Below are 24,906 nucleotides of genomic sequence, written 5' to 3'. Positions count from 1 at the left end.
CGACGGAGACGGGAAACAGAGAGCGAGAGAGCAGGGGAACGACGGAGACGGGAAACAAGGAGCGAGGACAGAGCGCATCCACAAGGAGCTGATGCATTGATGGCAAAGAGGTAACCAAGACGAGAAGGGGAGGAGGGAAGAGGAGAGCGAAAAATGGGGGATTGGGGATCGAGGTCCTATAAGTGGCTGAGAGAACATCAGAGCTTTCACTGCAGATGCCCAGAGTCTTTAGGAATGGGAGAGGGAGGGGTTGGCCTCCAGCCTTCCACTCAAGCAAACCTCATGCTCAAAAAGCATTATGTCTTGCCAGTCACCTTTAGGGAGGGGGGGCTTGTACTACAGGCTACTAGATGCCAACCCAGGACGTTATATAATGCATCTAGAAACAATATCCTTTCATCGTGTCCTACAAAGCATTCTGCTGGCTTGGTCTGTTTCCCCTCCATTAGTTCTCAGGTTTGAGCACTGTGGGTGTTGCACTTTTCCCAGTCTGACACACACACACACCCCTTACACACACACACCGATAAAGAATCTGGTGGACTGAAATACAGTGTGCAACGTCAGGTTGTCAAAGGCTCTAAAGTGCAGGTGGGACAGTGGAGGTGACAGTGGGTTAAATGGTCATTAACCTCCCCAGTCTGTGGTCCCCCTCGCCAAGGATATTGATCAAAGCTATACTGGCTTCCTCTCGCTCTCCCTCTTTCTCTCTCTAGGGGAAATAGAGCCTTTGAAGGGCGATGGCTAAGTCCCAGTGTAGTGGAGTTAATGCCCATGTCTCTCCCACTCGCAGGTTCAAAAGCAGGACCGTCCGCTGACAGAGCAGCTTGGGGACAGAGGGGGACGTGGCCGCCAGCCGAGAGCTGGATTACTGTCTGTTTTCTCTGGGGATATGGTGATGGAGACTCTCTCTCTCTCTCTCTCTCTCTCTCTCTGTGTCTCTCTCTCTCTGTGTCTCTCTCTCTCTGTGTCTCTCTCTCTCTGTGTCTCTCTCTCTCTGTGTCTCTCTCTCTGTGTCTCTCTCTCTCTGTGTCTCTCTCTCTCTGTGTCTCTCTCTCTCTCTCTCTCTCTCTCTCTCTCTCTGTCTCTCTCTCTGTCTCTCTCTCTCTCTCTGTCTCTCTCTCTCTGTCTCTCTCTCTGTCTCTCTCTCTGTCTCTCTCTCTCTGTCTCTCTCTCTGTCTGTCTTCTCTGGGGATATGGTGATGGAGACACTCTCTCTCTGTGTCTCTCTCTCTCTCTGTCTCTCTCTCTCTCTCTCTCTCTCTCTCTCTCTCTCTCTCTCTCCTCCTCTCTCTCTTCTCCCTCTCTCTCTCTCTCTCTCTTCCCTCTCTCTCTTCCCCTCTCTCTATCTCTCTCTCTTCCCTCTCTCTCTTCCCTCTCTCTCTGTCTCTCTCTTCCCCTCTCTCTCTCTCTCTCTCTTCCCCCTCTCTCTCTTCCCCTCTCTCTCTTCCTCTCTCTCTCTTCCCTCTCTCTGTCTCTGTCTCTCTCTCTCTCTGTCTGTCTCTCTGTCTCTCTCTCTGTCTCTTTATCTCTCTCTCTTCCCCTCCTCTCTCTGTCTCTCTGTCTGTCTCTCTCTCTCTCTCTTCCTCTCTCTCTCTCTCTCTCTCTCTCTCTCTCTCTCTCTCTCTCTCTCTCTCTCTCTCTCTCTCTCTCTCTCTCTTCTCTCGCTCTTCCCCTCTCTCTCTCTTCCCCTCTCTCTCTGTCTCTCTCTGTCTGTCTCTCTGTCTCTCTCTCTCTGTCTCTCTCTCTCTCCGTCTCTCTTTCTCTCTCTCTCCGTCTCTCTCTCTCTGTCTCTGTTACAGTTTTTCTCAATTGCTAAAACCCCATTTCTGAAACCTTGCTCCATTTCCTGAAAACATTAAACACAAAACCTCATCTTCAATCACTATTTACATAACATCTGACTCCTCTTGCAAAATGAAACATTAGCCTCAAAACAGTTTTACCTGTGTTCAAAATCAAACACTGCTCTTAAATCATAAACAAAGTGATAAAAATGATATACACTCTCAAGCAGTCAGTTAACAATACACCGAAAAATAGAAAACACATTGTTCAAAACATACAATCCTCAGGGAGAAGTACATTTTTAATCCAAAAAAATATACATATTTTTCCGTCATTGTCTTTTGATGAACGAAAACATGTTCTATGATAGTAGCTCAAAATTGATCAGAAATTACTGCTCTGCTTTGCTCTTTGCAATGTTGTTTTTTGTTCTTCCTCCTCCTTGTACCCCTATTTTTACAGTACTGTACCCTGCATCTCACAAACTTGTCCTTTTTCTCTGTGATACTGTAATTCTTGTTCTTTGTTGATATGAACCTGCAACCAGTCAAAATCTATTGATCAGTCAGTACTGTTAATAAATGGAAAGCACAATGTTCAGGGCCATAAAATGTGTCCATTGTACAGTATACAGCCTACAATGCACTGTACTACAGTATCCATTCTCAGACTTTCTCCTTCCTGCCTTCAACAACCTGTTTGCTCTCTGAACTGGCTTATATTGGTCGTGTCGCATCATTTGAAACAGGTTACATTTTGAGTGGTTGTGTTCAATCAATGACATATGTTCTCTATTTGTATTTGATTGTTGCCACTTGTGTTTACCAGTATGGATGACATGTGCATTAGAGTGCAGAATGTGTTTTGAGAATGAGAATGTGATTAGAGTTTTGCTGAAAAGTCTAAGTGAGATCTGCAAATTGTGTTTTACCATGTGAAATGGTTTAAGGTTTTGACAACAGACTGCATAATTAGCTAAATGAGTCCAGGTAACTGAGAACTTTGTTCAGCCAATGGGTGTTAGTGTTTTAGCAATTGAGAAAAACTGTAATATTTTTGCTTAGACAAAGTCATGCTGTGTTACATGCTGGGGTACGTACCCGCACCCCACCATGCCCCTGTCTGCGCATTATGCCCTGAATATATTCTACCATGCCCAGAAATCTGCTCCTTTTATTCTCTGTCCCCAATGCTCTAGGCGACCATTTTTGTTAGCCTTTAGTCGCACCCTCATACTACGCCTCCTCTGTTCCGCGGGTGATGTGGAGGTAAACCCAGGCCCTGCATGTCCCCAGGCACCCTCATTCGTTGACTTCTGTGATCGAAAAAGCCTGGGTTTCATGCATGTCAACATCAGAAGCCTCCTCCCTAAGTTTGTTTTACTCACTGCTTTAGCACACTCTGCTAACCCTGATGTCCTTGCCGTGTCTGAATCCTGGCTCAGGAAGGCCACCAAAAATTATGAGATTTCCATACCCAACTATAACATTTTCCTTCAAGATAGAACTGCCAAAGGGGGAGGAGTTGCAGTCTACTGCAGAGATAGCCTGCAAAGTAATGTCATACTTTCCAGGTCCATACCCAAACAGTTCGAACTACTAATTTTGATAATTACTCTCCAGAAATAAGTCTCTCACTGTTGCTGCCTGCTACCGACCCCCCTCAGCTCCCAGCTGATCCCTGGACACCATTTGTGAATTGATCGCCCCCCATCTAGCTTCAGAGTTTGTTCTGTCAGGTGACCTAAACTGGGATATGCTTAACACCCCGGCAGTCCTACAATCTAAGCAAGATGCCCTCAATCTCACACAAATCATCAAGGAACCCACCAGGTACAACCCTAAATCTGTAAACAAGGGCACCCTCATAGATGTCATCCTGACCAACTGGCCCTCCAAATACACCTCCGCTGTCTTCAACCAGGATCTCAGCCTCATTGCCTGTATCCGCTACGGAGCCGCAGTCAAACGACCACCCCTCATCACTGTCAAACGCTCCCTAAAACACTTCTGTGAGCAGGCCTTTCTAATCGACCTGGCCTGGGTATCCTGGAAGGACATTGACCTCATCCTGTCAGTTGAGGATGCCTGGTCATTCTTTAAAAGTAACTTCCTCACCATTTTAGATAAGCATGCTCCGTTCAAAAAATGCAGAACTAAGAACAGATATAGCCCTTGGTTCACTCCAGACCTGACTGCCCTCGACCAGCGCAAAAAACATCCTGTGGCGGACTGCAATAGCATCGAATAGTCCCCGCGATATGCAACTGTTCAGGGAAGTCAGGAACCAATACACGCAGTCAGTCAGGAAAGCTAAGGCCAGCTTCTTCAGGCAGAAATTTGCATGCTGTAGCTCCAACTCCAAAAAGTTCTGGGACACTGTGAAGTCCATGGAGAACAAGAGCACCTCCTCCCAGCTGCCCACTGCACTGAGGCTAGGTAACACGGTCACCACCGATAAATCCATGATTATCAAAAACTTCAACAAGCATTTCTCAACGGCTGGCCATGCCTTCCGCCTGGCTACTCCAACCTCGGCCAACAGCTCTGTCTCACTATGGCTCTCTGTCTCACTATGGCTCTCTGTCTCACTTTTCTGCTCTTTTGCACACCAATATCTCTACCTGTACATGACCATCTGATCATTTATCACTCCAGTGTTAATCTGCAAAATTGTAATTATTCGCCTACCTCATGCCTTTTGCACACAATGTATATAGACTCCTTTTTTTCTACTGTGTTATTGACTTGTTAATTGTTTACTCCATGTGTAACTCTGTGTTGTCTGTTCATACTGCTATACTTTATCTTGGCCAGGGCTCTGGGCATGTGAACGCAGAGTAGGGTCCACGGGGAAAGGAGGAGAAGGAAAGGAGGGTATTTGATAATTGAGAAGACGTGGGAATATCCGATTTCACCCCCTTTGAAGAGATTATGTGTTGATCCGATTAGACAAAGGGCCCGGGGAGACAGGTTGTAAAGGCAGGCCGCCCCCTCTCTGGTCCTTCGCAGCGCCTCAGAACAGTCCACAGCTGAGACACGGCTAAGGCACGGAGGGATGGAGGAGGGAGGTACACTGCAGACTGCAGGCTTGGTGGTGGCCGGGATTTGGTTGCTTCACCGACAGCCGGCCTTTAATTCCGTGATTACCATGGCCTAATGGCTTCCTCTCTCTTCTCTCTCACACACAATCAAAAATCCCCCGCCTTAGATTCCCTTTCACCTGTAAAACGCCATGCATCACATCCTTTTATAGTCATCTCTTTTCCATCTCTTTCTGTCCTTGGCTGAGGGAAATTCATTCGAGTGTTGGAATACTTCGAAGAGTGGGGTTATTTCCGTCCAAGGCTGCCTGTTGGATATTAAATAGGAATTGAAATAGGATTGTTCAGACATCTATCACGGTCACATAAAATACATCTTCTGAGAGGGAATGGACATCCTCTCCACTTCTATCCCCCCCCCTATCATAGCCCTATCCATCTTTGGCCCACTCTGCAGGGTCCCTAGGGAAGGCTCGAGTGGAGATGATGGGCACAATTTCCCTCTGTCCTTTGAGTGCACTTCCACTCCACCTAAAGACAGCAGAGAAAGAGAGTGAGAGAGAGAGAGAGAGAGAGAGAGAGAGAGAGAGAGAGAGAGAGAGAGAGAGAGAGAGAGAGAGAGAGAGAGAGAGAGAGAGAGAGAGAGAGAGAGAGAGAGAGAGAGAGAGAGAGAGAGAGAGAGAGAGAGAGAGAGAGAGAGAGAGAGAGAGAGAGAGAGAGAGAGAGAGAGAGAGAGAGAGAGAGAGAGAGAGAGAGAGAGAGAGAGAGAGAGAGAGAGAGAGAGAGAGAGAGAGAGAGAGAGAGAGAGAGAGAGAGAGAGAGAAGAGAGAGAGAGAGAGAGAGAGAGAGAGAGAGAGAGAGAGAGAGAGAGAGAGAGAGAGAGAGAGAGAGAGAGAGAGAGAGAGAGAGAGAGAGAGAGAGAGAGAGAGAGAGAGAGAGAGAGAGAGAGAGAGAGAGAGAGAGAGAGAGAGAGAGAGAGAGAGAGAGAGAGAGAGAGAGAGAGAGAGAGAGAGAGAGAGAGAGAGAGAGAGAGAGAGAGAGAGAGAGAGAGAGAGAGAGAGAGAGAGAGAGAGAGAGAGAGAGAGAGAGAGAGAGAGAGAGAGAGAGAGAGAGAGAGAGAGAGAGAGAGAGAGAGAGAGAGAGAGAGAGAGAGAGAGAGAGAGAGAGAGAGAGAGAGAGAGAGAGAGAGAGAGAGAGAGAGAGAGAGAGAGAGAGAGAGAGAGAGAGAGAGAGAGAGAGAGAGAGAGAGATCCTGTTTTAAATAAAGTAATCCATCAATGATGTGAGCTATGGAACGGAAGTGGGAGAGGATGCAGGTTAGGGGTTAACCCGGGGTAAGAGACAGGCCAGATCCTCTTACGCTGAGAGAGTCTTATCCAGTGGAGGTGGCCATGCGGCGGTGAGGGCGAGGGCCAGTCACCGTGCTGTTCAAAGTGCCGTCATCAAAGCTGTCGCCATGGCGAGTTATGCTGCCGCGCCATGCCACGCCTGCCGCCCGGGAAGGGACAGGCCCGGAAACTCCAAGCGAGCTGCTTCATGCCAGCCTGGGAGATCAACACTCATTCACTGCTGGCAGCGGATAACGAACAAAGTGCTTCAGGAAAGTCTGAGAAAATGGGATGACACTCAGAAACTCCAAAGTAACCAACTGACTAATAATAGTTTCAGCCCATACTGTTACTGGTTGCCCTGTAGTTGACTCTATTTGGGATCAACAACGCTCCACTGTGGCACTGGAGTCATAGGATGATACAGAGGATCACATTACTACGGGTCACTGAAGACCAATGAGTTATAGAGGCATGCTTAGAATGAACTTCCTGTGTATATGCCTGTGTCTTTGGCTGTTTATTCTTGGCTGGCAAATGTCTAAATAATGTGTGTGAGTACTTGTGAGTATGTGGGAAAGAGATGGAGTGCGTGTGTGAAGTACAGTTTGTAAACAGTCTGTGTATGTGTGAGTAAGTGAACGTTCTCCTACGGGATTGGAAATCCTTCCCTCAGGGCTAAAAACAAGCCCTGAGGGAAGGAGCCCAAACAAGCCCATAACACATCACAAAGCCCAGAGGGGTGGACCCAGAGGGTTGGGCCCAGAGGGTGGGCCCAGAGGGGTGGACCCAGAGGGTTGGGCCCAGAGGGTTGGACCCAGAGGGGTGGTCCCAGAGGGTTGGGCCCAGAGGGGTGGACCCAGAGGGGTGGTCCCAGAGGGGTGGGCTCAGAGGGGTGGTCCCAGAGGGCTGGGCCCAGAGGGGTGGTCCCAGAGGGTTGGTCCCAGAGGGTTGGTCCCAGAGGGGTGGGCCCAGAGGGGTGGATCCAGAGGGCTGGACCCAGAGGGGTGGACCCAGAGGGGTAGATCCAGAGGGGTGGACCCAGAGGGGTGGGCCCAGAGGGGTGGTCCCAGAGGGCTGGGCCCAGAGGGGTGGTCCCAGAGGGTTGGGCCCAGAAGGGTGGACCCAGAGGGGTGGTCCCAGAGGGGTGGGCCCAGAGGGGTAGTCCCAGAGGGGTGGGCCCAGAGGTGTGGTCCCAGAGTGCTGGGCCCAGAGGGGTGTACCCAGAGGGCTGGACCCAGAGGGGTGGGCCCAGAGGGGTGGTCCCAGAGGGGTGGGCTCAGAGGGGTGGACCCAGAGGTTTGGACCTAGAGGGCTGGGCCCAGAGGGGTGAACCCAGAGGGCTGGACCCAGAGGGGTAGATCCAGAGGGGTGGACCCAGAGGGCTGGACCCAGAGGGGTAGATCCAGAGGGGTGGTCAACTGATCCAGATGTATACCTCTCCTTATTCTGTCCCTTCTCCCACTATTCACTGGCACGAAACACCATCCCCTCTTAGCTCTGAGAGCATTCTCTCTATCTTTTTACATTTCACTTTGACATTTTGCTACTGGATAGTCCCCGGCAGTTGATAGGGTTGACAGATAGCCTAGCGGTCCCCGGCAGTTGATAGGGTTGACAGATAGCCTAGCGGTCCCCGGCAGTTGATAGGGTTGACAGATAGCCTAGCGGTCCCCGGCAGTTGATAGGGTTGACAGATAGCCTAGTGGTTAAGAGGGTTGGGCTAGTAACCAGAAGGTTACTGGTTCCAATCCCCGAGCAGACTAGGTGGGAAATACATCTGTTGATATGACCTTGAGCAAGGCACTTAACCCTAATTGCTCAAGAATGTCGCTCTGGATACGAGCGTCTGCTAAATGACTACAATGTAAATAGGCTAGCATGTGTACAAACTGAAGATATCTAGCAGGATGTACTGATCAGTAGCATGTATTTTCCATAAGGTCGCTGCATTCTGTGTCAGAAAGTAGGCTGGCCCTCTTTGAAATCCCGTAGACCGATGCATTGCACTCTTTTTCATTGATGAATCCCTCCTGCATAATCTTTCGCTGTGCCTTACTTGATTGTTAACTTATAGACAGACGTAAGAGATACCAGGCCCGGTCTCAGGGAGGGCTGTCTCTGGAGGTCCCTTTGATCTCCACTGAGTTAAGTAAATCTGTTTTTAGTTTTTCTGCACCTTTACTTGTGGAATCATCTGCAAGGGTCTCTAAAAATGGATGAATCGGAGGCTCGAGGACAATTCAAAAGGCTGATTGAGGTATTCTTTACTGATAAATGGGTTTGTTTTCTATGATTGTGTCTTGCTTTTAGTGTATTGATGTGTACAGTATAATGATGTGTATTATTGATGTCAATTATTGATGTGTATTATTAATGTATACAGTATATTGATGTGCATTATTAATGTATACAGTATATTGATGTGCATTATTGATGTATACAGTATATTGATGTGCATTATTAATGTATACAGTATATTGATGTGCATTATTAATGTATACAGTATATTGATGTGCATTATTGATGTATACAGTATATTGATGTGCATTATTGATGTATACAGGATATTGATGTGTACAGAATATTGATGTGTAAAGAGTATATTGATGTGCATTATTGATGTATACAGTATATTGATGTGCATTATTGATGTATACAGTATATTGATGTGCATTATTAATGTATACAGTATATTGATGTTCATTATTGATGTATACAGTATATTGATGTGCATTATTGATGTATACAGTGTATTGGTGTATACAGTGTATTGATGTATACAGTATATTGATGTGCATTATTGATGTATACAGTGTATTGATGTATACAGTATATTGATGTGCATTATTGATGTATACAGTGTATTGGTGTATACAGTGTATTGATGTATACAGTATATTGATGTGCATTATTGATGTATACAGTATATTGATGTGCATTATTGATGTGTACAGGATATTGATGTGTAAAGAGTATATTGATGTGTATTATTGATGTGCATTATTGGTGGACAGTATAATTATGTGTATTATTGATGTGTACAGGCTATTGATGTGTATAGTGTATAGTGATGTGCACAGGATATTGATGTGTATAGTGTATATTGTTGTGTATAGGGTATATTGATGTGTACAGGATATTGATGTGTATGGTGTACATTGATATGTACAGGATATTGATGTGTATAGTGTATATAAATGTGTACAGGATATTGACGTGTATGGTGTACATTGATGTGTATAGGATATTGATATGTATAGTGTATATTGATGTGTACAGGATATTGATGTGTATGGTGTACTTGATGTGTACAGGATATTGATGTGTATAGTGTATATTGATGTGTACAGGATATTGATATGTATAGTGTATATTGATGTGTACAGGATATTGATGTGTATGGTGTATATTGATGTGTACAGGATATTGATGTGTATGGTGTACTTGATGTGTACAGGATATTGATGTGTATAGTGTATATTGATGTGTACAGGATATTGATGTGTATAGTGTATATTGATGTGTACAGGATATTGATATGTATAGTGTATATTGATGTGTACAGGATATTGATGTGTATGGTGTACTTGATGTGTACAGGATATTGATGTGTATAGTGTATATTGATGTGTACAGGATATTGATATGTATAGTGTATATTGATGTGTACAGGATATTGATGTGTATGGTGTACTTGATGTGTACAGGATATTGATGTGTATGGTGTACTTGATGTGTACAGGATATTGATGTGTATGGTGTACTTGATGTGTACAGGATATTGATGTGTATAGTGTATATTGATGTGTACAGGATATTGATATCTATATCTATTGTTTTTATTTTATTTTTGTTGTGTGATTTGGACTAATTCCCTCTACCACACGGAACCCCACTAATCTACTGACGGAACGCAAGAGGTGGCTAACAACAGACCCCTTCCTATGCTAGCTTGCTACCGATGTCCTGGCTAGCTGTCTAAATCGCATTGACCCCGAAACCAACCACTCCACTCTCTGGACTCTTTTGATCACTCGACTAAGGATGCCTCTCCTTAATGTCAATATGTCTTGTCCATTGCTGTTCTGGTTAGTGTTTATTGGCTTATTTCACTGTAGAGCCTCTAGTCCTGCTCACTATACATTATCCAATTTATTAGTTCCACCACCCACACATGCAATGATATCTCCTGGTTTCAATGATGTTTCTAGAGACAATATCTCTCTCTTCATCACTCAATACCTAGGTTTACCTCCACTGTATTCACATCCTACCATACCTTTGTCTGTACATTATACCTTGATGCTATTTTATCGCCCCCAGAAACCTCCTTTTACTCTCTGTTCCAGACGTTATAGACGACCAATTCTTATTGCTTTTAGCCATACCCTTATTCTTCTCCTCCTATGTTCCTCTGGTGATGTAGAGGTGAATCCAGGCCCTGCAATGCCTAGCTCCACTCCTATTCCCCAGGCGCTCTCTTTTGATGATTTCTGTAACCGTAATAGCCTTGGTTTCATGCATGTTAACATTAGAAGCCTCCTCCCTAAGTTTGTTCTATTCACTGCTTTAGCACACTCTGCCAACCCGGATGTTCTAGCTGTGTCTGAATCCTTGCTTAGGAAGACCACCAAAAATTCTGAAATTTTAATTCCAAATTACAACATTTTCAGACAAGATAGAACTGCCAAAGGGGGCGGTGTTGCAATCTACTGCAAAGATAGCCTGCAGAGTTCTGTCCTACTATCCAGGTCTGTACCCAAACAATTTGAACTTCTACTTCTAAAAATCCACCTCTCTAAAAACAAGTCTCTCACCGTTGCCGCCTGCTATAGACCACCCTCTGCCCCCAGCTGTGCTCTGGACACCATATGTGAACTGATTGCCCCCCATCTATCTTCAGAGCTCGTGCTGCTAGGCGACCTACACTGGAACATGCTTAACACCCCAGCCATCCTACAATCTAAACTTGATGCCCTCAATCTCACTCAAATTATCAATGAACCTACCAGGTACCCCCCCAAAACCTTAAACACGGGCACCCTCATAGATATCATCCTAACCAACTTCCCCTCTAAATACACCTCTGCTGTCTTCAACCAAGATCTCAGCGATCACTGCCTCATTGCCTGCATCCGTAATGGGTCAGCGGTCAAAAGACCTCCACTCATCACTGTAAAACGCTCCCTGAAACACTTCAGCGAGCAGGCCTTTCTAATCGACCTGGCCGGGGTATCCTGGAAGGATATTGATCTCATCCCGTCAGTAGAGGATGCCTGGATATTTTTTTTAAATGCCTTCCTAACCATCTTAAATAAACATGCCCCATTCAAGAAATTTAGAACCAGGAACAGATATAGCCCTTGGTTCTCCCCAGACCTGACTGCCCTTAACCAACACAAAAACATCCTATGGCGTTCTGCATTAGCATCGAACAGCCCCCGTGATATGCAGCTATTCAGGGAAGCTAGAAACCGTTATACACAGGCAGTTAGAAAAGCCAAGGCTAGCTTTTTCAAGCAGAAATTTGCTTCCTGCAACACTAACTCAAAAAGTTCTGGGACACTGTAAAGTCCATGGAGAATAAGAACACCTCCTCCCAGCTGCCCACTGCACTGAAGATAGGAAACACTGTCACCACTGATAAATCCACCATAATTGAGAATTTCAATAAGCATTTTTCTACGGCTGGCCATGCTTTCCACCTGGCTACTCCTACCCCGGTCAACAGCACTGCACCCCCAACAGCAACTCGCCCAAGCCTTCCCCATTTCTCCTTCTCCCAAATCCATTCTGCTGATGTTCTGAAAGAGCTGAAAAATCTGGACCCCTACAAATCAGCCGGGCTAGACAATCTGGACCCTTTCTTTCTAAAATTATCTGCCGAAATTGTTGCCACCCCTATTACTAGCCTGTTCAACCTCTCTTTCGTGTCATCTGAGATTCCCAAAGATTGGAAAGCAGCTGCTTCAAAGGGGGGGACACTCTTGACCCAAACTGCTACAGACCTATATCTATCCTACCATGCCTTTCTAAGGTCTTCGAAAGCCAAGTCAACAAACAGATTACCGACCATTTTGAATCTAACCATACCTTCTCTGCTGTGCAATCTGGTTTCAGAGCTGGTCATGGGTGCACCTCAGCCACGCTCAAGGTCCTAAACGATATCTTAACCGCCATCGATAAGAAACATTACTGTGCAGCCGTATTCATTGATCTGGCCAAGGCTTTCGATTCTGTCAACCACCACATCCTCATCGGCAGACTCGACAGCCTTGGTTTCTCAAATGATTGCCTCGCCTGGTTCACCAACTACTTCTCTGATAGAGTTCAGTGTGTCAAATCGGAGGGTCTGCTGTCTGAACCTCTGGCAGTCTCTATGGGGGTGCCACAGGGTTCAATTCTTGGACCGACTCTCTTCTCTGTATACATCAATGAGGTCGCTCTTGCTGCTGGTGAGTCCCTGATCCACTTCTACGCAGACGACACCATTCTGTATACTTCCGGCCCTTCTTTGGACACTGTGTTAACAACCCTCCAGGCAAGTTTCAATGCGATACAACTCTCCTTCCGTGGCCTCCAATTGCTCTTAAATACAAGTAAAACTAAATCCATGCTCTTCAACCGATCGCTACCTGCGCCTGTCCAACATCACTACTCTGGACGGCTCTGACTTAGAATACGTGGACAACTACAAATACCTAGGTGTCTGGTTAGACTGTAAACTCTCCTTCCAGACCCATATCAAACATCTCCAATCCAAAGTTAAATCTAGAATTGGCTTCCTATTTCGCAACAAAGCATCCTTCACTCATGCTGCCAAACATACCCTTGTAAAACTGACCATCCTACCAATCCTCGACTTTGGCGATGTCATTTACAAAATAGCCTCCAATACCCTACTCAACAAATTGGATGCAGTCTATCACAGTGCAATCCGTTTTGTCACCAAAGCCCCATATACTACCCACCATTGCGACCTGTACGCTCTCGTTGGCTGGCCCTCGCTTCATACTCGTCGCCAAACCCACTGGCTCCATGTCATCTACAAGACCCTGCTAGGTAAAGTCCCCCCTTATCTCAGCTCGCTGGTCACCATAGCATCTCCCACCTGTAGCACACGCTCCAGCAGGTATATCTCTCTGGTCACCCCCAAAACCAATTCTTTCTTTGGCCGCCTCTCCTTCCAGTTCTCTGCTGCCAGTGACTGGAACGAACTGCAAAAATCTCTGAAACTGGAAACACTTATCTCCCTCACTAGCTTTAAGCACCAACTGTCAGAGCATCTTACAGATTACTGCACCTGTACATAGCCCACCTATAATTTAGCCCAAACAACTACCTCTTTCCCAAGTGTATTTAATTTATTTATTTATTTTGCTCCTTTGCACCCCATTATTTTTATGTCTACTTTGCACATTCTTCCATTGCAAAACTACCATTCCAGTGTTTTACTTGCTATATTGTATTTACTTTGCCACCATGGCCTTTTTTGCCTTTACCTCCCTTCTCACCTCATTTGCTCACATTGTATATAGACTTGTTTATACTGTATTATTGACTGTATGTTTGTTTTACTCCATGTGTAACTCTGTGTCGTTGTATCTGTCGAACTGCTTTGCTTTATCTTGGCCAGGTCGCAATTGTAAATGAGAACTTGTTCTCAACTTGCCTACCTGGTTAAATAAAGGTGAAATAAAAAAATAAAAAAAAAAATTGATGTGTATGGTGTACTTGATGTGTACAGGATATTGATATGTATAGTGTATATTGATGTGTACAGGATATTGATATGTATAGTGTATATTGATGTGTACAGGATATTGATGTGTATAGTGTACTTGATGTGTACAGGATATTGATGTGTATAGTGTATATTGATGTGCATTGATTTCTCAAAGCAAGGCTCATCTGTAGAAAATACATTGGTCTCAGCATGAGTCCCTGTCAAAATAAAGGTTCAATCAAAATATACAACAATAAGTAGTATTCACCTAAGTATAAAAGTATATAAGAGCCATACGTGCACCAATCATCACTGTGTGTCCTGATGTGAATGTGTTAAGCAGATCCCAGTGAGCCTACAGTCATTTTTAAGAGAGGCGGTACAGACAGAGACGTATCATAGGGCCTTTGTCTGTCTGTGACCACGGTCAGCCGGTCATACGGAGATCAGATCACAGTATTCATCAGATAGCAGAGGGATCAGAGGGGAGGATGTCATGAGAGATCTGTCTGGATGGAGTCCCCCAAAAGACCCTATGTGACTAGATTGGGAGCTGGGAGGCAGTGAGAGGGCAGAGGAACAAGGAGAGGAACCGGGGCAGGTGAGCAGTGGGCTCACCATGGGGCTGTGTAGTATACCACTCGAAAGGACACAGTACATAATAAGGCCAGCGAGGATCATGACCTTGGGTGTACCGTATGTATGTTTCCTTTGAATTGTTAGGTTATTCAAAACAGTATGTACGCGGGCGTGTGTGTGTGTGTGTCTGCATGCGTGGCTGCACTGTCGCATCTGTGTGTTTGTCTGAGCGAGTGTCAGACTTAAATTGGATATTCTGTGTGTTAAATTATAGGCTGTGTGTTCCTGTCAGTGAGGCTGACTGGCCCTCTCACAACTCCTACCCTCCCTTTGCTCCTCTCCTCCTTTCCTCTCCTCCTCTCCTACACACTGTCGATGACTCCAGGTCAGAACAGAGTTATGCAAACTAATGAGCTATCACAGAGAGGGAGAACATGGGAAGGAGAAAGAGGATGAGATAGAGAGACGGAGAGAGAGAGAGATAGAGAGAGATACAAAGTTACAGAGAGAAAGAGAGGGAGAGAGAGAGAGACAGAGAAAGAGAGATAGAGAGAGAGAGAGAGAGAGAGAGAGAGAGAGAGAGAGAGAGAGAGAGAGAGAGAGAGAGAGAGAGAGATAGAGAGACAGAGAGAGAGAGAGAGAGAGATAGAGAGAGATAGAGAGACAGAGAGATAGAAAGATAGAGAGAGACAGAGAGATACAGAGAGACAGAGAGACCGAGAGAGACAGAGAGACAGAGAGACCGAGAGAGAGAGAGACAGAGAGACAGAGAGAGAGAGAGAGAGAGAGAGAGAGAGAGAGAGAGAGAGAGAGAGAGAGAGAGAGAGAGAGAGAGAGAGAGAGAGAGAGAGAGAGAGAGAGAGAGAGAGAGAAAGAGAGAGAGAGAGAGAAAGAGAGATTGAGAGGTGGTGGAAAAGCTAAACAGAGAGAGAGAGAGAGAGAGAGAGAGAGAGAGAGAGAGAGAGAGAGAGAGAGAGAGAGAGAGAGAGAGAGAGAGAGAATGACGGTGGTGGTGGAAAAGCTAAAACAGAGAGAGAAGGGACACGGTTCATTTTAAAAACACCCTCATTTGGCTGTGAAACTAGCCGTGTCAGACTATCGTCTTTCTCTTCGTTCCTTCACGTTTTCTTCCTATTCCCTGGGCTGAAGCATACGGGCACCCAGGCCTCCTCCAACACCCCGACGGTAGCGTAACAGTTAGTGTTAGTGACTTAGACCAAGAGAACTCCCAAGGCACCAGGGGTAGAGTCAGAGACGTGTACCCAGCCAGGGGCCACTCTGACTGGGTAAACATCAAACCCTGCAGCCTGGACCTCTGGGTGGCTACACTGTCACAGACATTCAGTGTGCGGTGAAGTGGCTACGGTATCTATGAATAAGATATCTACTGTACATGTCCACATGCTGTACATCCACAGTCACCGCATGTTAGGGTGCAAGATTCCAGTAACGTTCCCAGAATGCACAGGTGTTCCCGAAATCTCAGTGGGATTGTTCCAGGAATCCGTACGGAATAAGCAGGAAATCCATCGATCCTCCAACCGGGATATGTGAAAAATATGTATTTTGGTTTCCAGAATTTCTGCGACGGTACCACATACACAGCTATTACTTGTGATCGATGTGTTAAAGAGACGCAGCAACTGTGGAGGCTCTCCTCCGGCGGGTATGAGGTGCTCCAAAACGGGAGGCCAGGGAGGTGCCGGATTAAACCCCCCCCCACACACACACACCCCCCACCGAGCCGACGCCCGCCAGAGGCTCAACAGAGAACCAGAACACCGCCCCGCTGTCCAGAAATAGCTCCACATGCATTCCAACGCTGCCTGTCCGTTCTGCCTGTCTGTCTGTAGGCACAGACCTGGCAGTAGCATGCGTTTACGTCCGGCTCCTGCTCAGATGCCCCTGTCCATGTTTATTTGGTAGTTTGCGTCACACAACACTATTACTGATGGTCTTTGGTGTTTGGGGTTGTTCTATGAACGTGGAAACATGAAAGAGACATACCCTTTTACAATGTGTTGAATTGGATATGTATTAGAGTATAGGCCGTGTTCTTCAGACAGCGGAAACTAAGCGTAGGTGGATCGGGTGAATCTTATACAATGGGTTCTCCTCACCACTTCCGTTTGAAGTGCTCTGATGACACGTAAGGGTTAAGTAGTCCTGACGTACCTCTTCATGTCCTAAATATAGTCTGGGTATTGGGCAACACCTTCCCTATTATATTAGGCTTCACTGAAACGATCGTTGTAGGGGGGTCAACAATTCTCACACACACAGACGCACAGGTGCACAGTACACTCATCGGCTGTACCTAACCGGCGGGTGTGCCTGCTATGTGCTAATCATCATAAAAACAGGTTTGTGTTTCGGCAGTTCTAACCCCAGGCAGGTCAGTCTAGTGCAGCTGTGTGGGTTAGTCAGCAGCTAAGAGGACATACACTCATCTATTTTCAGGATACTGACAATAAAGATTTAACTTCGGGGGGGAGGGGGACATTTCATGCAAAAACAAACAAACGCTTTGTACAATAAGTGTGTACTCACAAACCCTAAAAGAGTGCATGTAGCAGAAGATGAAAACGTATGAGGGCAGCATCACAGCGCGACGAGGAAGGGCAAACTAAAGGCTGACTGACGCAGCACCTCATTGAGGTCATCTTCCCCAGTCATCTCTGTCTAGAACCGTAAATCAACATGGCAATCCGGGAGAGATGCTCATGTCATGTTTCTGCTTTCTGAAGGACTTCCAGCTCCAGCCAGCCACAATAGAGTAGAGGGGGGGGGGGGGTGTTGGTTTCATTTCATCTCTGTTTTGGTTTGTAGCTCTTGCAGATGCTATTAAAGATGAAGCAAGTGGAAAGGGCTAGGAACAGGAAGGCCCTGCGAGCTAAGCGTGTTTATACAGGGCTCTTGATGCCCTAATGGTCCTCTGCACTGAGAATGTGGCTCACCATACTCACCAGAAATGTTGAAAAGTCACTGCGTGCGTGCGCCTGTGCGTGTGCGTGTGTGTGTGTGTGTGCGTGTGCGTGCTTGCGTGTGTATGTGAGTGCGTGTGCGTGTGTGTATTGGTCGTGTGGGTGTTTGAAGCTATTTGGCATTATCTCTCAAATCCAAAATATATCACACCACTAATTACAGAAACACCTGTTGTGAATAAAAGTGTTTCAAAATAATCATTCTAAAACATGTGACAGGTCAAGTAGGCAAGCGGATCATTTAGCTTTTTTGAAAGAGGTATTTGGCATTGCCTAATGCCTCTAATGAAATTAGGAATCATTCAAAATATGTGTGAACTACAGAATGACTAAGAACACTCTCTGACCCGCAACAGGCAAGTCGTTCAACTGTTAAGATAGGAATCGGACGCAGTCAATCAGAGAGGATAGACAGAGACGTGACTGCGGTGTGGGACTGTGGGAGAAGCCGGACTGACTGTTGTGAGTTACTTAAGATATTCCCTGGGACAGTCCTTGCTGTGCTGTGAGTGGGAGAATGTTCCAGGCCTGACTTGGAGGAGATAGTTCCCATGGTGCAGCACCACCATACTGGGACGAGAGACACAGTACGGGGGGCGTGACAGTTTAGCTGACGAGCACTATAACCCGCGAGAGTGAGCACCCAGTACGGGTCACTGATTGGTGCACAGACCTATTGCGACCCAGTGTCAGTGTCAGCTTGGCCAATCACCGCTCGGAATGGGGTTAGGAAGGGTGACATTTGAACCCGAGGAGCAGCGGCTTGTCAGTCATCGCTGCCTTTTTATAGATCAGTCATCGCTACTGCTATTTAGATAAGCAAATACACAGATAAACAGACATGCATACACATTCTATGCCCTCTCCCACAACATACACACACAGGCGCACAGACACACACACGCACACACACACACACACACACATTTGCATTCCTCTCAATCAGTTTCTAATTGACTTGATCCACCAGATGGCCTGTGGCGTAATGCAGGGGGAATACAAAGCAGCTGCCACTTTCCCTCTGTTTCTGGACAGCCATAACGGCCCTGTTGATGTGTCTTTAAAAGAAACATCCTATTCACTAAAACACCAGTAGACACACACACACACACACAGTACCTAGACACAGTCATGGCCCTAATTACATCAACACCTCACCTCTGTTTTCTTCCATCCTGTGAATACTAGAAACCCTGCGGGTCTGGAGAACAACAGATCACCGAGGCTAAACTAATCAATGGTCTACTGCCACACTAAAACTATAGGCACCGTGACCTCGTTAATGGCAATACACGTCCTACCAAGCCCCCTGAGACCTATCAGACCACAGAGGCCGTAAAAGTGTAAAATGAGGAGGCTAGACTCCAGCTCCTGAAACAGAACACACCTCAAGGACTCATCAATAATGAGTGAATCAGTGATATTCGGAGACCACGGGGAGTCTCTTGTGTTCAACTGATATGTTATTACTAATGCACTCTCCATCTTACCCGACACTAACTAGGTGGATGGCAGATAGAGTGAAACCAACTGAGCTGATCCTGTTATACAGAGCTGGGTGGTTATAGACAGTGGTGTAAAGTACTTAAGTATAAATACTTGAAAGTACTACTTAAGTATTTTTTGGAGTATCTGTACTTTGCTTTACTATTGATATTTTTTTGACAACTTTTACTCCACTACATCCCTAAAGAAAATCATGTACTTTTTTCTCCATACATTTTCCCTGACTACACAAAAGTACTCGTTGTATTTTGACAGCTTAGCAGGACAGGAAAATGGTCCGATTCACACATTTATTAAGAGAACAACAACCCTGGACATGCCTACTGCCTCTGATCTGATGGACCCACTAAACACACATGCTTCGTTTGTAAATGATGTCTGAGTGTGCCCATGGCTATCCGTACATTTAAGAAACAAGAACAACATGCTGTCCGGTTTGCTTAATGTTGACAATTTTGTATTATTTATACTTTTACTATTGAACTTAAGTAATTTTTAGCAATTACATTTACTTTGATACTTAAGTATATTTAAAAATAAATACTTGTACACTTTTACACAAGTAGTATTTTATCGGGTGACTTTCACTGTTTACTTGAGTCATTTTCTATTAAGGTATCTTTACTTTTACTGAAGTATGACAATTGGGTACTTTTTCTACCACCGGTTATAGATTACAGGAGGCTTTCTACAGACCCGGTCCTGTGCTACTGTCACGACTTCCGCCGAGGTTGGCTCTCCTGCCCGTTCGGGCGGTGCTCGGCGGTCGTCGTCACCGTCCTACTAGCCACTACCGATCCCTTTTCGTGTATCTGTTGGTTTTGTCTGATTGTTTTCACCTGTGTGTTGTTTAGTTAATTAGTGTCTGTATATATAATGTAGGTTGTCCCGCCCTTGTTTTGTGCGGGATTGTTTGTTTTGTCATTCGTTTCGTCTGTCGGTGTTATTGTGTTTATTATTCTCCGGTTAGTCTGTTATCCTGTTTTGGATCATTTCACCCTGTGTGTTTTTGGGTTGACCGTGTTTATTTTGTTCACCGGAGAATAAACTTTATATCGTTATCTGCTCTCTGCGCCTGATTCCACCCACCTTGATTAGACGTGACAGCTACACATGGGTAAGTGGTATAGTAGGTGGTAGAGTAAGTGGTATAGTAAGTGGTGTGGTATAGTAAGTGGTATAGTAGGTGGTAGAGTAAGTGGTATAGTAAGTGGTGTGGTATAGTAAGTGGTATAGTAAGTGGTATAGTAGGTGGTATAGTAGGTGGTAGAGTAAGTGGTATAGTAAGTGGTATAGTAAGTGGTATAGTAAGTGGTATAGTAGGTGGTATAGTAAGTGGTATAGTAAGTGGAATAGTAAGTGGTATAGTAGGTGGAATAGTAAGTGGTATAATAAGTGGTATAATAAGTGGTATAGTAAGTGGTATAATAAGTGGTATAGTAAGTGGTATAATAAGTGGTATAGTAAGTGGAATAGTAAGTGGTATAGTAGGTGGAATAGTAAGTGGTATAATAAGTGGTATAATAAGTATATAGTGGTATAATAAGTGGTATAGTAAGTGGTATAGTAAGTGGTATAGTAAGTGGTATAGTAAGTGGTATAGTAAGTGGTATAGTAAGTGGTATAGTAGGTGGTATAGTAAGTGGTATAGTAAGTGGAATAGTAAGTGGTATAATAAGTGGTATAGTAAGTGGTATAGTAAGTGGTATAGTAAGTGGTATAGTAAGTGGTATAGTAAGTGGTATAGTAAGTGGTATAGTAAGTGGTATAGTAAGTGGTATAGTAAGTGGTATAGTAAGTGGTATAGTAAGTGGTATAGTAAGTGGTATAGTAAGTGGTATAGTAATTGGTATAGTAAGTGGTATAGTAAGTGGTATAGTGGTATAGTAAGTGGTATAGGTATAGTAAGTGGTATATAGTGGAATAGTAAGTGTATAGTGGTATAGTAAGTGTATAGTAAGTGGAATAGTGGTATAGTAAGTGGAATAGTGGTATAGTAAGTGGTATATAGTGGAATAGTGGTATAGTAAGTGGAATAGTAAGTGGTATAATAAGTGGTATAGTAAGTGGTATAGTATAGTAAGTGGTATAGTAAGTGGTATAGTAAGTGGTATAGTAAGTGGTATAGTAAGTGGTATAGTAAGTGGAATAAGTGGTATAGTAAGTGGTATAGTAGTGGTATAGTAAGTGGAATAGTAATAGTAAGTGGTATAGTAAGTGGAAGTAAGTGGTATAGTAAGTGGTATAGTAAGTGGTATAGTAAGTGGTATAGTAAGGGTATAGTAAGTGGTATAGTAATTGGTATAGTAAGTGGTATAGTAAGTGGTATAGTAAGTGGTATAGTAAGGAATAGTAAGTGGTATAGTAAGTGGTATAGTAAGTGGTATAGTAAGTGGTATAGTAAGTGGAATGGTATAGTAAGTGGTATAGTAAGTGGTATAGTAATAGTAAGGGTATAGTAAGTGGTATAGTAAGTGGTATAATGGTATAGTAAGTGGAATAGTATAATAGTAGTGGTATAGTATGGTATAGTAAGTGGATAGTAAGTGGTATAGTAAGTGGTATAGTAAGTGGTATAGTAAGTGGTATAGTAAGTGGTATAGTAAGTGGTATAGTAAGTGGTATAATAAGTGGTATAATAAGTGGTATAGTAAGTGGTATAATAAGTGGTATAGTAAGTGGTATAATAAGTGGTATAGTAAGTGGTATAGTAAGTGGTATAGTAAGTGGTATAGTAAGTGGTATAGTAAGTGGTATAGTAAGTGGAATAGTAAGTGGTATAGTAAGTGGTATAGTAAGTGGTATAGTAAGTGGTATAGTAATTGGTATAGTAAGTGGTAAAAGTTGTATAGTAAGTTAGTAAGTGAAGACCAGTAAGGGGGTAAGTGGTATAGTGGCAAATATTTATGAAAATGCTTCTTCACAGTAATTACATAGTGGGTCCAGACAGTGGCCATGCAGCCAGGCAAATGGAGTGGAAAAGACACATGGTCCCTGGCAATACCCTGCTGCTGCCAGCGCACGGGAGAGGGGGGACGACGAGTGAGAGGGCAGAAGAGGGGATAACGAGAAAGGTGGAATTAAAAATATGGGAAAAAGAAGGGCAGGAAGTCCGAGACAGAAACCTGACCTTTCTCCCTTTATTTAAATGTTTGAATGTTTTTACCATGGGAGAACATCCGTGAACTCATTTACATCTGGAGTGAAAACATGAGATTTCTGTGTTTGGTACGAACCAAAGAGTAAATAGGCAGGCATGTGAGCACACACTCTTAAGAGTGTGACTTGCTTGAGGCTGGTAGGCTGGGTGGGGGATGTCATGTTGGTAGACGGAGTAAAGAGAGAGGGGGGGGATATGGTCTCTTTACTGGAGATAAAAGGCTCATCATCCATCGTCAGTGATCATCAAAGGGGTTAGATATGGACAGACAGAAGCACAACCCTGCTACCATTACAGAAGCCCCCCGGTCCAAAGCTATGGAGGAGATAAGGTGGACTTCTGATCCACTCAGTCCTGCCTCTCAGCCACAGAGACCTCTTCAGCCCTCACTGACAGACTCAAGTAGATTTACTCTCAGGGTCAACACCAGGTCCCTCCCACACATAGAAAATCCCCTCAAAAGAAAACAGTCTCAGCTATATGACCGTGTAAAAACGGCAATACCCCCATCATCACCATCCGTGGTGAGGATGTTTTTAGTTTTAGGAATGTTTATGGCAATAGACAGGGATTCCCACGGAGGTTCAATTACATACCCAGGCTTCTCAGTCACTCAGTCAGAGATCAGTCAGAGATGTTTCAGATACTGTTTGACCGGTCAGTGGATCTCTGAGCTGCACTTACAGCTTCAGCCTAACGGCCCTGGGCTGTGAGCTGAAACTAGAGAATGGCATTCCACACAGACGGGCCACAATCACCCCCTCTCGAGTCTGGAGATGTGTTCTCAATGGGGGCAACCCCAAATTGCTTTCCCACCATAGAGGGCATCCATATCCTAAACCCCTCAGACAGAAGGTCCATCGCTTGAACCAAACACTGACTGACACATTATAGACAAAGAGGCATAATAAGTCCGTTAACATCCAGACAAACACCATTTGCGGCCATTTGGCACTGATAGGAGTGAATTGAGAGCTAGCGCAACTGTGACCACGGTCACACACAACAGAAGCAGTATGGATGGGTTGAGATCATTTCTGTGGACAAGTCAGTCAGTCGGTTATTCTGCTTCAGCCCCCCTCCACTCCCCGACCCCCCCTATCAGTCTTCTAGGCCCCTGGACAGAGCATGGGAACAGGCCAGCCATACGCAGCGCTCCTCAGAGAGAGGAATGCAAACAGAGTGCAGCGCTGAGAGAAAGGACGGGGCACAGGAGATTTTCAGCGAAGACAACAATCCTAAATAGCAGATGCCTCGAGCAAAAGTACGCCAGTCAGTCAGTGGTAAGTTGGCATGGCCCAAGCAATTCGTCAGAGAGATGTCTGCTTGAAAACCCCCGAAATTATTGAAGCAGACCCCCCCCCCTCCCCCACGGTTGCAGACATGGACTGTCGTCACTGCCAAGCTGAGCAGCCAGAGGGATTGATTTGTCATCAGCCTTGAGGAGATAGATGCAGAGAGAGCAGAAATAGTCTTACCTGACGTGTCCCACATGTTCAACTCAATCCTCTGTTTGTCGATTTCAAAACTGGCCGTGTAGTTTTCAAAAACGGTGGGGACATAGTTCTGGGAAAAGGGGTGCATCTTGATTAGTAAAGCACTAATAGCATAGGCGTAACGTAGGTTAGACGTTCAACTACGTACATGTAATGTATCATACAGACTCTAATAAAATAATGTCCGTCTAGTTTCCAATAACACCACGCGGGAAATTGAATACACTCCGAAGTACATTATATGAGTCTATATTGTTCAATCAATAATAATAATAGCCATTTTGTTTTTAAAGGTGCTCATTATTTCCCTGTCTTTCAGTTTCCGTCTCTCTCTCTCTCTAGAGAAATGTCTAACGCAGGTGCGTGTACACCTCTGGCTCATAATTTAAATCAAGACATTTGGGGTTAGATGATTAGAATAAAAAAGCTCTTTTCGCTCTATCTGGTTTGGTGTCTGTCTTGACATTCATTTTTGCTTCATTCACAAACTGCGATGACCTACAGTACACCTACCACTCTTAAATGATCCAGGTGCCTGTTTTCAAGTGTTGACATTCGTGTTCATAACGCAAGACTTCATAGCCTATAATATATATCAGGACACTTACCTCGGGATAGCAGTCCTTCGCAAAAACATGTAGGAGCGCCGTTTTACCACATTGCGTATCTCCGACCACCACGATCTTACAGCGGCTGCCTTGACTTTCCATCTTTGTCAGTATCTGTTCTGGACGCGGATCGGTTTCATTCACCATCCGATGTGGATATAAGGAACTCAAGGACAAACCAGCAGGTACATGCCCCGGTTGTGGCGCGCCCTACTATGTGTCCTCCCTCGGTTGTCCTCCCCTGTCCACCACGTGAAGCCCTCGATTCCCACCGTTACACTAGCTATCCTCTCTATGCCGGTTTACACCCGCTTTGCTCGCCTCAGCACCCAGCAGCAGCACGCGGGTCCCTCCCTTCAAACTCGACTTTTTAATTGGCCACGCCTTGCCCGTACACGAGCCCCGACGAGACGGAGTTGGTCCTCGTGCCTCTGTGTTCATTTACTTGTTCGGTAGCTTGTCTCTTTACTTGTTCTTCCGTGACACACGTCTTCATATTTGTTGTCGAAAGATGATTAATATTATACTTGGGCTACATCTCCTGGCCTGTATTTATAGCCTTGAGGATTATGTTTAGGTACACATTTCAACGAATATATTGACTGTTTATTACATAGTTATAAACTGTAATACTAGACTAATAATTAGCCTAACAGTTTATAAACGGCTTATAAAACCTTTAGAA

At 45.0% G+C, this 24,906-nt stretch overlaps 1 protein-coding gene across 1 annotated transcript in view; it reads right to left on the bottom strand.

The window, feature by feature from the left end:
* Nucleotides 1-24,611, bottom strand: part of LOC124016474 (rho-related GTP-binding protein RhoN-like) — a 56,658-nt gene extending 32,047 nt beyond the window's left edge. Inside the window, exons 1-2 of the mRNA XM_046332048.1 lie at nucleotides 24,222-24,611; nucleotides 23,596-23,683 (exon numbers count right to left, since the gene is read on the bottom strand). Coding sequence (XP_046188004.1) covers nucleotides 23,596-23,683; nucleotides 24,222-24,368 — 235 coding nt within the window. The 5' untranslated portion in view covers nucleotides 24,369-24,611. The remainder of the gene's footprint in view (nucleotides 1-23,595; nucleotides 23,684-24,221) is intronic.
* Between the last annotated feature and the right edge of the window lie 295 nt (nucleotides 24,612-24,906).

The sequence above is a fragment of the Oncorhynchus gorbuscha genome, linkage group LG26 (genome assembly GCF_021184085.1).
Source record: "Oncorhynchus gorbuscha isolate QuinsamMale2020 ecotype Even-year linkage group LG26, OgorEven_v1.0, whole genome shotgun sequence".
Classification (NCBI taxonomy): Eukaryota; Metazoa; Chordata; class Actinopteri; order Salmoniformes; family Salmonidae; genus Oncorhynchus; species Oncorhynchus gorbuscha.
Note: the sequence above shows the minus strand (reverse complement) of the source record. Positions and strands in the feature narration are given on the sequence as shown.